Source organism: Antedon mediterranea, chromosome 4, assembly GCF_964355755.1.
Source record: "Antedon mediterranea chromosome 4, ecAntMedi1.1, whole genome shotgun sequence".
Lineage (NCBI taxonomy): Eukaryota > Metazoa > Echinodermata > Crinoidea > Comatulida > Antedonidae > Antedon > Antedon mediterranea.
In genome coordinates, this window is record NC_092673.1 from 10,071,797 (window position 1) to 10,088,857 (window position 17,061).

General features: G+C 33.1%; 1 protein-coding gene across 1 annotated transcript in view; it reads left to right on the forward strand.

The window, feature by feature from the left end:
- Window positions 1–16,398, forward strand: part of LOC140046570 (ribosome-recycling factor, mitochondrial-like) — a 216,208-nt gene extending 199,810 nt beyond the window's left edge. Inside the window, exon 6 of the mRNA XM_072091268.1 lies at window positions 14,932–16,398. Within this exon, the coding sequence (XP_071947369.1) occupies window positions 14,932–15,169 (238 nt within the window). The 3' untranslated portion in view covers window positions 15,170–16,398. The remainder of the gene's footprint in view (window positions 1–14,931) is intronic.
- The last annotated feature ends 663 nt before the right edge of the window (window positions 16,399–17,061 follow it).

Below are 17,061 nucleotides of genomic sequence, written 5' to 3' on the forward strand. Positions count from 1 at the left end.
ACTGAAGAATATGATATGTTTTTATTGCTGAATTCTGTTATTTTGTGTCATATAGTATACACAGTATAATCTGTATACATATCACATACAGTGTGGAATAGGTGAAATTACGGGACCCGCTATTTATTCAAATTTTTAACATATTGACGGTTTCAAAATGAAACGCGAATGTAGCAATTTCGGAAGGAAATTATCTCAGCAACAACATATTAACGTGTGGAAGAAATTTGAACACGTGAAATATTGATGCGCGTTCTTTTAAATGTAATGAACTATGACGCAAAAGATGAAAATACGATTTTTTTTATTTAACTGGCCATATGATGACGTCACAACATTCGATTGGCAAAATGTTTACATGATTTCGTATCTACAATCCAATAGCTTCCAGAAAACATTTTAATCGTGATTATCCCATTTTGTTCTTACGAGCGATAACAGATTAAAATTTACTGTAAAGATGAAATTAATGACCCAAGTAATTAACATTTTTAGGCATGATGACGTTACAAATATTAAAATATTTTTAACTCATGCAAAAGGTAGTTGATTGACCTAGACAATATTAAAATCTCGGAGAAAATGGAATACGGATAAGCGTGATGCGCTCCATTGAATGTGATGAGCAATAACGAAAGAGACAAAAATCCTATATTTTATATTCATGTGGCCATACGATGACGTCAAAATGTCCTGTTAGCCATATTAATGTATGATTTGATATCTACAACTCATCAACTTCCAGAATATGTAATAAAAATAACTTTTACCGTTTAGTTTAGAAACTACGACTGTTTAAAAAAAGGCATAATTTTGACGATTTGTTTAGCTTTTTGGTCAAAAACGCGCGTAAATTTTCCAATTCGACGTGCTCGTATGACGTAATTTAAAGTCACAAATGGTTTTAAAATGGTAAAATTACTCTAGAAGGCTGGAAAAACATAATTCATGAGAAAAAAAGATGTTTTTCACGGTACGTGGCCACCGCGCGCGTAAAAAAATGCATGCACGTGGGAATTTTTGACATGCGCGAAATGTCATGAGTCGTGTAAAAAGTTGATTAAAAATTAATTTTACGCATTTTGAAACTTTAAATGCGCGTGCGCGCGTAACTTCTTGTAAAACATGCCATTTTTAATCAATAAAAAGTTTGCACTTGATATGACTTAAATTTTCACAAAGTGTCAAAACTAAATTATGCTTGGTTTTTAGTCTATGAGCAATCATAAAAAATTATAAAATCGCGCGTAAGTCACGTTGCGCAACTCTGACGTCATTCAAAAATAGGAGGTGCACAATTTCACGTAAATGCCCATATGTTGACAAAGTTATGAAATGTTATGTTTACCCATTTTAGAGATACGCTCTGCACAAAAAGTGAGGGAGAAAGACAGAAGAATAATACTAGACATGAAACTCGTCACTTTGACGAGTTAGTTATCCGCTCGACAAACGCCACGTGCACGTCATACGTTAGAATATTGCACACAGAAAAATATTAAGGCATTATGACCTGAACTGAAGAATATGATATGTTGTTATTTCTGAATTCTGTTATTTTGTGTCATATAGTATACACAGTACAATCTGTATACATATCACAAACAGTGTAAAATTGGTGAAATTACGGGACCCGTATTTTATTGTAATGTTTTACATCTTGACGGTTTCAAAATGGAATGCAAAAGTAGAAATTTCAGAATGAAATTATCTCAGCAACAACATATTAACGTGTAGAAGAAATTTGAATACGTAAAATATAGATGCGCGCTCTTTTAAATGTGATGAACTATGACGCAAAAGATGAAAATACGACTTTTTTTATTCAACTGGCCATATGATGACGTCACAACGTCGGATTGGAAAAATGTTCACATGAATTCGTATCTACAATCCAATAGCTTCCAGGAAAAAATTAAAGCCCCATTCCCTACGTTTTTTAGATCTATTTTAAGATCACAAACTATATTTAATGTAAAAATAATACTATATGGTCCTATTGCGATAACTTTTTTCGTCTTTAAACGGTTAAAAAAGTGAAAAATAAATTGATTCTAATAATTATAGAGGCCCGCTATAAATCCCAAAATGCAATGCGCGCGGATTGATATTTTTGTTTTTCACCTGTAATTCGCCCACTTTTCGATCGATCGTGAAGCCAAAACAAATGGAAGACTCCTAACTTTTCAGCGAAAATACCGGGTTTTCCCCAATTTGTATCAACGGAGTCTGGCAAAAATAGAAAGACAATTAATGCAGCAACTATACAACGTCAGGCTAGGTATATAGCTAGCGTACGATGTTCGTACGTTATCGATGTTTACCAGCTAGGCCTACAAAACTAAGCCTAGCTAGGCTAGGCCTAAGACCGTCCACGAGAGGTCGATCGCCGCGAGCTACTTAGGTAGTGCATTGTTTCTCACTTTTTATCATAATTTACCATAAAACGTACATTTAAGACAAGGAATGACATGGTTTAATGTTTTTAAAGTGATATATATGTATTATTTTCCAAAAAACGTCCAAAATTGCAGGGAAGGGGTCTTTAATCATGATTATCACTTTTTATTCTGACGAGCTATAACAGATTGAAATTTACTGTAAAGATGAAAATAATTGACTCACGTTATTTACGTTTTTAGACATGATGACGTAATAAAAATTAAAATATTTTTAACTCATGCGAAAGATAGTTGATTGATCTAGACAATATCAAAATCGGGGTGAAAATGGAAAACGGATAAGTAGAGATGCGCTCTATTAAATGTGATGAGCTACGACGAAAGATACAAAAATCCTAAATTTTATATTCGCGTGGCCATACGATGACGTCACAATGTCCGGTTAGCCATATTAATACATGATCCGATATCTATAACTCATCAACTTCAAGAATATGTCATCCACAAAAAATTGACCGTCCAGTTTAGAAATTACGACTGTTTAAAAAAAGGCATAATTTTGACAAATTTTGAAAAATTTTTTTACTTTTTCATCAAAAACTCACGAAAATTATCCAATTCTACGTGCCCGTATGACGTGATTTTAAGTCGAAATTGTTTAAAAGTTTGTAAAATTACTAGAAAAGGCTGGAAAAACATAAATCACGCGAAAAAAAAGTGTTTTGCGCTACGTGCGCACGTGTGCGTAAAAAAATGGCGCGCGCCTGGGAATTTTTGACATGCTTAAAATGACATGAAACGCGTAGAAAGTTGATTAGAAACTGATTTTTCGCATTTTTAAATTTTAAACGCGCGTGCGCGCGTAACTTCGTGTGAAACATGTCATTTTTTTTACACAGAAAGTTAGCGCATGATATAAATTAAACTTATGCTAAGTTTCATTTGAAATTGTTATATGGTTTTCGATCTATGTTAAATACACGAAAAACGTAAAAACGCGTGTAAGTCACGTTGCGTAACTCTGACGTCATTCACAATAAGAGGGGCACAACTTCACGCGAATGCCCATATGTTGACAAAGTTATGAAATGTTATGTTTACATGTTTTAGAGATACGCTCTGCACAAAAATGACAGAAAGAAAGAAGAATACAGAAAAAAAAGAAAAAAAAGAAGATGAAACAGGACAGTTACAAGGAGTTATCCGCTGAATGCGGATAACTAACTATACATGTAACTCGTCACTTTGACGAGTTAGTTATCCGCATGAAAAACGCCACGCGCACGTCATACGTTGACATTTTGCGCACGAAAAAAGATTATGGCATTATGACCTGAATTGAAGAATGTCATGCTGTTAGTGCTGAACTCTGTCAATTTTGTGTCAAATAGTATATACAGTATAAACAGTATAATCTGTATGCGTATTACATACAGTGTAGAATAGGTGAAATTACGGGACTAATTTTATTCCTATTTTTAACATGGCGGCAGTATCAAAATGAAACACTAAGATAGCAATTTTGGAAGCAAATGATCTCATCAATAACATATTACCGTGTAGAAGAAATTTGAATACGTCAAATATAGATACGCGCTCTTTTAAATGTGATGAACTATGACGCAAATTATGAAAATACGACTTTTTATATTCAACTGGCCATATGATGACGTCACAACATCTGATTGGCAAAATGTTTACATGAATTCGTATCTACAATCCAATAGCTTCCATAAAACGTTTTGATCATGATTATCACTTTTTATTCTGACGAGCTATAACAGATTGAAATTTACTGTAAAGATGAAAATAAGTGACCCACGTTATTTAAATTTTTAGACATGATGCCGTCATAAAAATTAAAATATTTTTAACTCATGCGAAAGATAGGTGATTGACCTAGACAATGTCAAAATCGGGGTGAAAATTGAAAACGGATAAGTAGAGATGCGCTCTATTAAATGTGATGAGCTATGACGAAAGATACAAAAATCCTATATTTTATATTCGCGTGGCCATACGATGACGTCACAATGTCCGGTTAGCCATAATATTACATGATCCGATATCTACACCTCATCAACTTCAAGAATATGTCATCCACAAAAAGTTGACCGTCAAGTTTAGAAATTACGACTGTTTAAAAAAAGGCATAATTTTAATAAATTTTAACGAATTTTTTAACTTTTTCATCAAAAACCCACGTAAATTATCCAATTCGACGTGCCCGTATGACGTAATTTTAAGTCAAAATCGTTTAAAAGTTGGTAAAATTACTACAAAAGGCTGGAAAAACATAAATCACGTGAAAAAATTTGTTTTCAACGCTACGTGCGCACGGCGCGCGTAAAAAAATGCGCGCGTGTGGGAATTTTTTACCTGCTCAAAATGACATGAAACGCGTAGAAAGTGGATTAGAAATTGATTTTTCGTGTTTTGAAATTTTAAACGCGCGTGCGCGCGTAACTTTGTGTAAAACATGCCATTTTTTTTACACAGTCAGTTAGCGCAAGATATAACTAAAACTTTTGTTAAGTTTTAATTTAAATTGTTATATGGTTTTCGATGTATGTTAAATACGCGAAATTCGTTAAAACGCGCGTAAGTCATGTTATGCAATTCTGACGTCATTCAAAAATAGAAAAGCACAACTTCAGGTGAATACCCATATTTTGACAAAGTTATGAAATGTTAACTTTACACGTTTTTGAGATATGCTCTGCACAAAAATGACAGAAAGAAAGAATAATACAGAAAAAAAAAAAAACTAGACATGAAACTCGTCACTTTGACGAGTTAGTTATCCGCACGACAGACGCCACGTGCACGTCATACGTTGGAATATTGCACACGGAAAAAGATTATGGCATTGTGACCTGAACTGAAGAATATGATATGTTGTTATTGCTGAATTCTGTTATTTTGTGTCATATAGTATACACAGTATAATCTGTATACATATCACATACAGTGTAGAATAGGTGAAATTACGGGACCCGCTATTTATTCAAATTTTTAACATATTGACGGTTTCAAAATGAAACGCGAATGTAGCAATTTTGGAAGGAAATTATCTCAGCAACAACATATTAACGTGTAGAAGAAATTTGAACACGTGAAATATTGATGCGCGCTCTTTTAAATGTAATGAACTATGACGCAAAAGATGAAAATACGACTTTTTTTATTTAACTGGCCATATGATGACGTCACAACATCCGATTGCCAAAATGTTTACATGATTTCGTATCTACAATCCAATAGCAGAAAACATTTTAATCGTGATTATCCGATTTTATTCTTACGAGCGATAACAGATTAAAATTTCCTGGAAAGATGAAATTAATGACCCACGTAATTAAAATTTTTAGGCATGATGACGTTACAAAAATTAAAATATTTTTAACTCATGCGAAAGGTAGTTGATTGACCTAGACAATATTAAAATCTCGGAGAAAATGGAATACGGATAAGCGTGATGCGCTCCATTGAATGTGATGAGCAATAACGAAAGAGACAAAAATCCTATATTTTATATTCGCGTGGCCATACGATGACGTCACAATGTCCTGTTAGCCATAATAATGTATGATTTGATATCTACCACTCATCAACTTCCAGAATATGTAATAAAAATAACTTTCACCGTTTAGTTTAGAAACTACGACTGTTTAAAAAAAGGCATAATTTTGATGATTTTTTTAGCTTTTTGATCAAATACGCGCGCAAATTATCCAATTCGACGTGCTCGTATGACGTCATTTTAAGTCGAAATTGTTTAAAAGTTGGTAAAATTACTAGAAAAGGCTGGAAAAACACAAATCACGCGAAAAAAGTATGTTTTTAACGCTACTTGCGCCCCTCGCGCGTAAAAATTTGCGCACATGTGGGAATTTTTGACATGCTCAAAATGACAAGAAACGCGTAGAAAGTTGATTAGAAATTGATTTTTCGCATTTTAAAATTTTAAATGCGCGTGCGCGCGTAACTTTGTGTGAAACATGCCATTTTTAATCCACAGAAAGTTGACTCTTGATATGAATTAAATTTTCACCAAGTCTCAATACAAAATGACTTTCGGTTTTTAATCTATGATCAATCATTTAAATTCATAAAATTGCGCGCAAGTCACGTTGCCCAACCCTGACGTTTTTCAAAAATAGGAGGTGCACAACTTCACGTAAATATCTATATGTTGACAAAGTTATGATATGTTCTGTTTACACATTTTAGAGAAACAGGGCTCACAAAAAAAGGAAGAAAGACAGAAGAATAATACAGAACTAGATTTGAACTCGTCACTTTGACGAGTTCGGGTTATCCGCGCAACCGCAACATGCACAAACTTAACCATATTATGAACCTCGACAATTATTATTTCATCCTATGACATGAAATAAATATGTTTACAGTGCTGAAATGTACCTATTTTGTAGCATACATCATATTACAGTATTTACAGAATACGCTGTATATGTTATATACAGTGTAGCATAGACGATATCACGAGACCCATCTTTGAAATCCAATTATTAACACGATGACGTCATCAAATCGACGTATAAAGATAACAATTTTAGAAGATAATTATCTAAATAATTACATTAATACAAATTTTAAGAAATTTAAATCCGTAAAATATAGATGCGCGCTCTTTTAAATGTGATGAACTGTGACGCAAAATATGAAAATACAACTTTTTGTATTCAACTGGCCATATGATGACGTCACAACATCTAATTGGCAAAATATTAACATGAATCTGTATCTACAATCCAATAGCTTCCAGAAAACGTTTTAATCATGATGATCACTTTTTATTCTGACGAGCTATAACAGATTGAAATTTACTGTAAAGATGAAAATAGGTGACCCACGTTATTTACATTTTTAGACATGATGACGTCGTAAAAATTAAAATATTTTTAACTCATGCGAAAGATAGTTGATTGACCTAGACAGTATTAAAATATCTGAGGAAATGGAATACGTATAAGCGATATGCCCTCTATTTAATGTAATGAGCAATCGCGAAACAGTCAAAAATCCAATATTTTACATTCGTGTGGCCATACGATGACGTCATAACATCCGAAGGGTAAATATTCCGCATGAATTCATATCTACAACATATCTGCTTACATATTAAATTAAAAAAAATTGGGGGTAACGGTTGATCCTGAGGAGCTATAATAGATTCAAAGTAGGCATAATTTTGACAATATTTTGTCACTTTTGCAACTAAAACGCACGCAAATTGTCTAAATCAACGTGTTGGTATGACGTCATTTTAATTTGAAATGATGTAAATCTTTTTTAAAATGACTAAGAAAGGCTGTAAAATCATAATTCAAGAAAAAAACACATGATTTTCATGCTCCGTGCGCACCTTACGCGTGATTTTTTTCGCGTGCGTGGGAATTTTTGACATGCTAAAAATGTCATGATCAGCGTAGAAAGTTGATTAGAAATTAATTTTGCGCATTTTTAAATTTTAAATGCGCGTGCGCGCGTAACTTCTTGTGAAACATGTCATTTTTAATCCATAGAAAGTTTGCCCTTGATATGACTTAAATTTTCACCAAGTGTCAATACAAAACGACTTTTGGTTTATAATCTATGACCAATCATTGAAATTCATAAAATCGCGCGTAACTTACGCTGCGCAACTCTAACGTCATATAACGAAGTTTCTTGCACATCTACAGCTACAGGTCAATCTTTTGACAAAGTTATACAATCTTATGTTGACAAGGATGAGAGATATGCGACGCACAAAAATCCGGGAAAGAAAGAAGAATAACAAAGAAGATGAAAAAAAAGATATTTACAATCACAAGGGTTATCCGCAACTTAAAGTTGCGGATAACCAACTAGACATGTAACTCGTCACTTTGACGAGTTAGTTATCCGCACGACAAACGCCACGTGCACGTCATACGTTGGAATATTCCACACAGAAAAAGATTATGGCATTATGACCTGAACTGATGAATATGATAATAGTTGTTAGTGCTGAATTCTGTCAATTTTGTGTCATATAGTATATAGTACAAACAGTATAATCTGTATATATATTATATACAGTGTAGAATAGGTGAAATTACGGGACCCGCCATTTTTTTCAATTTTTAACATGGAGACGGTATCAAAATGAAACACTAAGGTAGCAATTTCGGAAGGAAGTTATCTCGGCAACAACATATTAATGTGTAGAAGAAATTAAAATACGTAAAATATTGATGCGCGCTCTTTTAAATGTAATGAATTATGACGCAAAAGATGAAAATACGACTTTTTTCATTTAACTGGCCATATGATGACGTCACAACATCCGATTGGCAAAATTTTCACATGATTTCCTATGTGCAATCAAATAGCTTCTAGAAAACGTTTTAATCGTGAATATCAGATTTTATTCTTACGAGCTATAACAGATTAAAATTTACTGTAAAGATGAAATTAATGCCACACGTAATTTAAATTTTGAAATGGAAAACGGATAAGTGGAGATGCGCTCTATTCAATGTGATGAGCTATGACGAAAGATACAAAAATCCTAAATTTTATATTCGCGTGGCCATACGATGACGTCACAATGTCCGGTTAGCCATGTTAATACCTGATCCGATATCTACAACTCATCTACTTCCAGAATATGCCATCCACAAAAAGTTGACCGTCTAGTTTAGAAATTACGACTGTTTAAAAAAAGGCATAATTTTGACGAATTTTTGAACTTTTTCATCAAAAACGCGCCCAAATTGTCCAATTCGACGTGCTCGTATGACGTAACTTTAAGTCGAAATTGTTTAAAAGTTGGTAAAATTACTAGAAGAGGCTGGAAAAACATAAATCAGGCGAAAAAATAATGTTTTAAATGCTACGTGCGCACCGCACACGTAAACATTTGCGCACGCGTGGGAATTTCTGACATGCTTAAAATGACATGAAACGCGTAGAAAGTTGATTAGAAATTAATTTTGCGCATTTTGAAATTTTAAATGCGCGTGCGCGCGTAACTTTGTGTAAAACACGCAATTTTTTTTCAACAGAAAGTTAGCGCATGATATAAATTAAACTTTTTCAAAGTTTCACTTTAAAATGTTATTTGGTTTTCGACATATGTTAAATACGAGAAAATCGTTAAATCGCACGTACGTCACGTTGCGCAATTGTAAACATCATGAAAAGCTTCGCTTGACGACGTTACATAAATGTCAAAATGTTAACATAGTTAAGAGAATGTTATGTTTGCAAGTTTTAGAGAAAAGCGTTACACAAAAATCATACAGAAAGAAAGAAGATGAACTAGACATGAAACTCGTCACTTTGACAAGTTAGTTATCCGCACGACAAATGCCACGAGCACGTCATACGTTGGAATATTGCACACAGAAAAAGATTATGGCATTATGACAAGAACTGAAGAATATGATTATGTTGTTATTGCTGAATTCTGTTATTTTGTGTCATATAGTATATACAATATAATCTGTATACATATTACATACAGTGTAGAATAGGTGAAATTACGGGACCCCCCGTTTATTCCTATTTTTAACATGGCGACGGTATCAAAATGAAAAACTAAGACAGCAATTTGGGAAGGAAATTATTTCAGTAACAACATATTAAAGTGCAGAAGAAATTTGAATACGTGAAATATTGATGCACGCTCTTTTAAATGTAATGAATTATGACGCAAAAGATGAAAATACGACTTTTCTTATTTAACTGGCCATATGATGACGTCACAACATCCGAATGGCAACATTTTTAGATGATTTTGTATCTACAATCCAATAGCTTCCAGAAAACGTTTTAATCGTGATTATCACATTTTATTCGTACGAGCTATAACAGATTAAAATTTACTGTAAAGATGAAATTAAAGGCACACGTAATTTAAATTTTTAGGCATGATGACGTCATAAAAATTAAAATATTTTTAACTCATGCAAAGGATAGTTGATTGACCTAGACAATATCAAAATCGGCGTGAAAATGGAAAACGGATAAGTGGAGATGCGCTCTATTCAATGTGATGCGCTATGACAAAAGAGAAAAAATCCCTATATTTTATATTCGAGTGGCCATACGATGACGTCTAAATGTCCGGTTAGCCATATTGATGCATGATACGATATCTACAACTCATCATCTTCCAGAAAACGTAATAAAAACAACTTTTACCGTTTAGTTTAGAAACTACAACTGTTTAAAAAAAGGTATAATTTTGACAAATTTTGATGAATTTTTGAACTTTTTCATAAAAAAACGCACATAAATTATCCAATTCTACGGGCTCGTATGACGTGATTTTAAGTCGAAATCGTTTAAAAGTTGGTAAAATTACTAGAAAAGGCTGGAAAAACCTAAATCACGCGAAAAAAATTGTTTTCAACGCTACGTGCGCACCACGCGCGTAAAAATATTCGCGCGCGTGGGAATTTTTTACATGCTCAAAATGACATGAAACGCGTAGAAAGTTGATTAGAAATTGATTTTTAAATTTTAAACGCGCGTGCGCGCGTAACTTCGTGTGAAACATGCCATTTTTTTTTCACAGTCGGTTAGCGCAGAATATAAATTTAACTTTTGCTAAGTTTCAATTTAAATTGTTATATGGTTTTTGATTAATGTTAAATACGCTAAATTCGTTAAAACGCGCGTAAGTCATGTTGCGCAATTCTGACGTCATTCAAAAATAAAAAAGCACAACTTCACGTGAATGCCCATATGTTGACAAAGTTATGAAATGTTAACTGTACACGTTTTTGAGATATGCTCTGCACAAAAATGACAGAAAGAAAGAAGAATACATAAAAAAAAAAAAGATGATGAAACAGGACAGTTACAAGGAGTTATCCGCTCAATGCGGATAACTAACTAGAACTTAAACTCGTCACTTGAGGACGAGTTTGGTTATCCGCCCGCAACAAAACGTATCTTGCGTATTAAAGTACTTCTCAGTTATGACTTTTCCTAAAAAATTAGCCTATTCAAAATTAACTGCCCTTTCAGTGTAATAACCAAATAAATCCTTTTAATTAATTGTTTTCCCATTATGGGATTCGAACCCGATACCTCTGATACCAATGTCGGTTGCACTACACATCCAGCCATATGAGCACCTGCTGAAGAAAATCCGAAGAAAGAGTCCTCGTTCATTCGGTATGTTGTGAACCCCCCTCGATGCAAGTTGATTATTACATAATAAACTTAAATCATAATTTTTACTATGATGAAATCTTCACAAATTTTAAATAGTGACATATTATGAAAGTGCAAACTTTCAAGTTTTATATATTAACATGTAAAGAAAAAAGATAAACGTTATGTTTATTGTTTTACTCTTTGAATATGTTTATGTTTGTTTGATGATAATTATTTCAAAAATTACATTTAATATGCAAATAATGTAGCCACCAAACACTTTTTAACATTCAAGACTATAATAAATCAGATCTATGATTCATACACTGCAAGAAATTAAAATAAAAAATGGGGGTAACCTTGCATTCTGATGAACTGTTTCATTTTTAAAAGTAGACATATTTTGCAACATTTTCACAATTTGTTGACGTTTTTGTGCGCAACCTGTCATGTTTAACGTGCTCGTAGAACGCCATTTCAAGTTGAAAAGTGAATAAAATAACGTAAAACTGTTAACCGAAGATTTAAAAACACAAATCGTGTAAAATAAATGGTCATACGTGTTCCCTGCGTAAAAATGTGCGCACCAGTGGCAATTTTTTAAACGCTTAAAATGACCTGAATCGTGCTCTAATTTAATCAGAAATTGATTTGAAGCATTTTAAAATTTCAAACGCCGTTTACGCGCGCACTTTCTAATGTTACAAATTGCGGTAGCGTTAAGAAAAGTTAACTATTGATGTGAAGCAAACGTGGCTGAAAATGACGTTAAAAAATATTCATTTGTTTCGAAGTTATAACCAATTTAAGATTTTCAGAAAATCACGCGTAACTTACGCTACGCGGCTCTGACATCGTCAAAAAGCTTGGCTGGACAACTTCAGTAAAATGTCTAAATGCTGAACAAGTTACAACATATTATGTTTACACGTTGAAGAGAAACAGCGTGCACAAAATAAGAAGAGTAAAATATTTCAAACGCAATTTACGCGAAAACTTTCTAATCTCCAAAAATGTATTAAACATTCCAAAAGTTAGCCATTGATGTGAAGAAAACGTGGCTGAAAATTTCGTTAAAAAATATTTATCGGTTTCGAAGTTATGACCGATTTAAGATTTTCAGAAAATCGCGCGTGACTTAGGCTACGTGGATCTGACAGCGTCCAAAAGCTTGGCTGTACATCTTCAGTTAAATGTCTAAATGTTGACCAAGTTACAACATTTTATGTTAACACGTTGAAGAGAAAACGCGTGCACAACATCTGAGAAAGAAAGAAGAATAATAAAAAAAAAAAAAAGTAACACTACAATAACAAATGCTTATCCGCTTGAGGCGGATAACCAAACTAGACATGAAACTCGTCACTTTGACGAGTTAGTTATCCGTTCGACAAACGCCACGTGCACGTCATACGTTAGAATATTGCACACAGAAAAATATTAAGGCATTATGACCTGAACTGAAGAATATGATATGTTGTTATTTCTGAATTCTGTTATTTTGTGTCATATAGTATACACAGTATAATCTGTATACATATCACAAACAGTGTAAAATAGGTGAAATTACGGGACCCGTATTTTATTGTAATGTTTTACATCTTGACGGTTTCAAAATGAAATGCAAAAGTAGAAATTTCAGAATGAAATTATCTCAGCAACAACATATTAACGTGTAGAAGAAATTTGAATACGTAAAATATAGATGCGCGCTCTTTTAAATGTGATGAACTATGACGCAAAAGATGAAAATACGACTTTTTTTATTCAACTGGCCATATGATGACGTCACAACGTCGGATTGGAAAAATGTTCACATGAATTCGTATCTACAATCCAATAGCTTCCAGGAAACATTTTAATCATGATTATCACTTTATTCTGACGAGCTATAACAGATTGAAATTTACTGTAAAGATGAAAATAATTGACCCACGTTATTTACGTTTTTAGACATGATGACGTAATAAAAATTAAAATATTTTTAACTCATGCGAAAGATAGTTGATTGATCTAGACAATATCAAAATCGGGGTGAAAATGGAAAACGGATAAGTAGAGATGCGCTCTATTAAATGTGATGAGCTACGACGAAAGATACAAAAATCCTAAATTTTATATTCGCGTGGCCATACGATGACGTCACAATGTCCGGTTAGCCATATTAATACATGATCCGATATCTATAACTCATCAACTTCAAGAATGTCATCCACAAAAAATTGACCGTCCAGTTTAGAAATTACGACTGTTTAAAAAAAGGCATAATTTTGACAAATTTTGACAATTTTTTTTACTTTTTCATCAAAAACTCGCGAAAATTATCCAATTCTACGTGCCCGTATGACGTGATTTTAAGTCGAAATTGTTTAAAAGTTTGTAAAATTACTAGAAAAGGCTGGAAAAACATAAATCACGCGAATTTTTAAACGCGCGTGCGCGCGTAACTTCGTGTGAAACATGTCATTTTTTTTACACAGAAGGTTAGCGCATGATATAAATTAAACTTATGCTAAGTTTCATTTGAAATTGTTATATGGTTTTCGATCTATGTTAAATACGCGAAAAACGTAAAAACGCGCGTAAGTCACGTTGCGTAACTCTGACGTCATTCACAATAAGAGGGGCACAACTTCACGCGAATGCCCATATGTTGACAAAGTTATGAAATGTTATGTTTACATGTTTTAGAGATACGCTCTGCACAAAAATGACAGAAAGAAAGAAGAATACAGAAAAAAAAGAAGATGAAACAGGACAGTTACAAGGAGTTATCCGCTGAATGCGGAAACTAAAAAAAAGATGATGATTTCGTACAATCACAAGAGGTTATCCTGCAACTTCGTTGCGGATAACCAATAAAGATTTTGTACAATAACAATAGGGGATCATTTTATTCTAAATGATCACCTAATTAGTGTTTCCGCTTCGATTTATTTCCACTTTTTTATTGTATATATCAAATAAAGAATACACCAAAAAACACCCCAAATAATATAGTTTGGTATTGATTCACACAAAACAATTTTTTGTTTAGCGTCTTTTGTTTTCGTAAAGTCTGAAAAGTAAAAAGTAAAGTCTAAAGTTCCATATCCAGTATTGCTTTTTTAGCTTACAGATATTTTGAAGTGAAGATATAGTGTATAACAAAATCAATGGCCATAAAATAGTTCCAAATTTTATTCTTGATACAATTTGTTTTTACTTTGATAATTTGTCAAAGTACTTTTATCAGAGTGCGCTTTTATTCCTATACATGCAATATATAATATAACCACATATTAAGGCAGAAAGACAGTGCAGAGCACGGGTTACAACTAGTATACATTATTAATATTATCATACAAAACATGGTGTTCTTAATTTTCAGAATAACTAAACAACACAGAGAGACACTTGCAAAGGCAGCCAAGGAGTTTTGTGACAAGACAAAGGTTGATTTGAGAAATAAAAGATCAAAGTATATTATGAAGCTTCGCAAACAGACTGCTTCAAAGGATATTTTATTTCAAATTGAGAAACAGATTTCCCAGATTTCGGAACATTTTAATAAAAAGGCAGATGTTATGCTAAAAGAAAAGACAAGAGAACTAATTGAAGGTATATAGAGACTTTTAAAAGTACCCCTTATTTTTTTTTTAAGAAAGAAAAAAGGGTTGTTTTTCGTAGTGGGTACTAACACAAACAACGATTTAAACTTGATTTTAACTTGTTGAAATAAAATCATCTGGTTTCTAATGATAACGTTAAACTTACGACTTATCGGCTACCTTTCTAAATATACATTAGGTGTGATGTAATAATTGGCCTGACCACGCTTGGCTAATGCAACCGGTTTCCTTCGAGTCGTATATGTTGCCGAATGGTTTTTGTTGTTCCGTTTTCTGTTTGAATTCCCTGTATAATTGTGATTTTGTCTTGAGAAACAAAAGGTGTATCATACATTCACTCGTAAAGTTGATCAAAGAATGTAAATTAGGCCTACACAAACACAATAACAACATGGCGTCGATTACGGAACACACGTTTCTCTATCTGAGGGTCCAATAAAATGTTGTTTCCACCGTGAAATCAGTGTTTATAAACCTCCATAAACATTACAGGTCCTAAATAAAGTGTTATATATGACGCTAGATGGTATTGCAAAGATTTGAAGAAGTAAATAAAACGACTAAACTTAGACATACAGACTTCATAAATTCTGATTTCACCTCGATTGGTGTTAAATTAAAACTACTGTTTATGCATACATAGGCTACGGTCACACTACAGCCTGAAGCCTGGCACGACTCCGATTGAGATTTCAAGCCAGATTTCAGTTTATTGGGCGTTACACCATTCAAATTCTGTTGGGTTGTTCTCCGAACGAAAACGGAAATCAGTCGGCTAGCTAAATAAATTACGTGAGCCAATCTGTAGTACATATTTACAATTTTATTTAGAACTAGAAGCAGTACCAGTCTTCGATGGCTGGGTATAACTTTATAAGCTCAGAGTTCAACCGAGAAAATGATCGAGAGAAGTTATCAATTTATATGGAATTTAAATTGAATTTTTTATTGATGACTGTCTTACAGTAACCAGCCCAATGAAATAAGTCAATATCAAATAATATACCGAGCTGCATTCGTGATTGAGAATTGTCATTTTATGCAAAGAGACCAATGTGAATGAAATGGTTAGGAACCATTTTTCTTTTTAAACTGTAGGTAAAATGTAAATGAAAACGATAAGAATGTAAAGATACATAAATAGTAAGTTCTGCATAGTAATAATACAATTAGTTCTGTTTCATCATGTCGCCCTCTGAAAATAAAAAAAAGTTGTTGGCTTTTTACGCAGTCGTCATGTGTTTTTTATTTTATAGTACTTATTACATAGACCGTATTTATTTGATGCCCTGAATGTTGAGACACCAGGATAATAATCGATTACAATGTAATAAAATCAGTAATAAATGGTAACTGGAAAATGTCTACATTATATATATTTTGCCGTGAGAAAAGTTTTAAAATACATTATTTCATTTCATTTCATTATTTATTTGGTCTATTTAAGTATATACAAAACAAAAAAAAACTGAAATTGGGGAGACCAGGGTCAACCTAAGTCACTAGCTGAGCCGGTTGACCCAACCCCAAAGTCAGTTTACACATAAAAGACGTAAAGACAAAATACAGTTACAGCGAATCAAAATGAATATGAACTTTAAAACTATAAAAAAACTATAACTATAACTATAAAAGAAACAACATACTATTCATACTTTTTTTATTACTGTAAAGTGCTGCAGGATATACAATGTTTGTTGTTTTGGCATAGTATATATAATGATTTCGATTATCCAACTCTCGAAAAACCAACATACAATTGACCATGTGAAAAACATGGTGAGGTTAAATCCAGTCCTTCTATGGTGAGAGATTGTCTTCGAGATTTGTTGATCGTCATACTGAAGCACAGGCGGACTGGAAATTGTGGATGCCGAAACTTGCTCAAA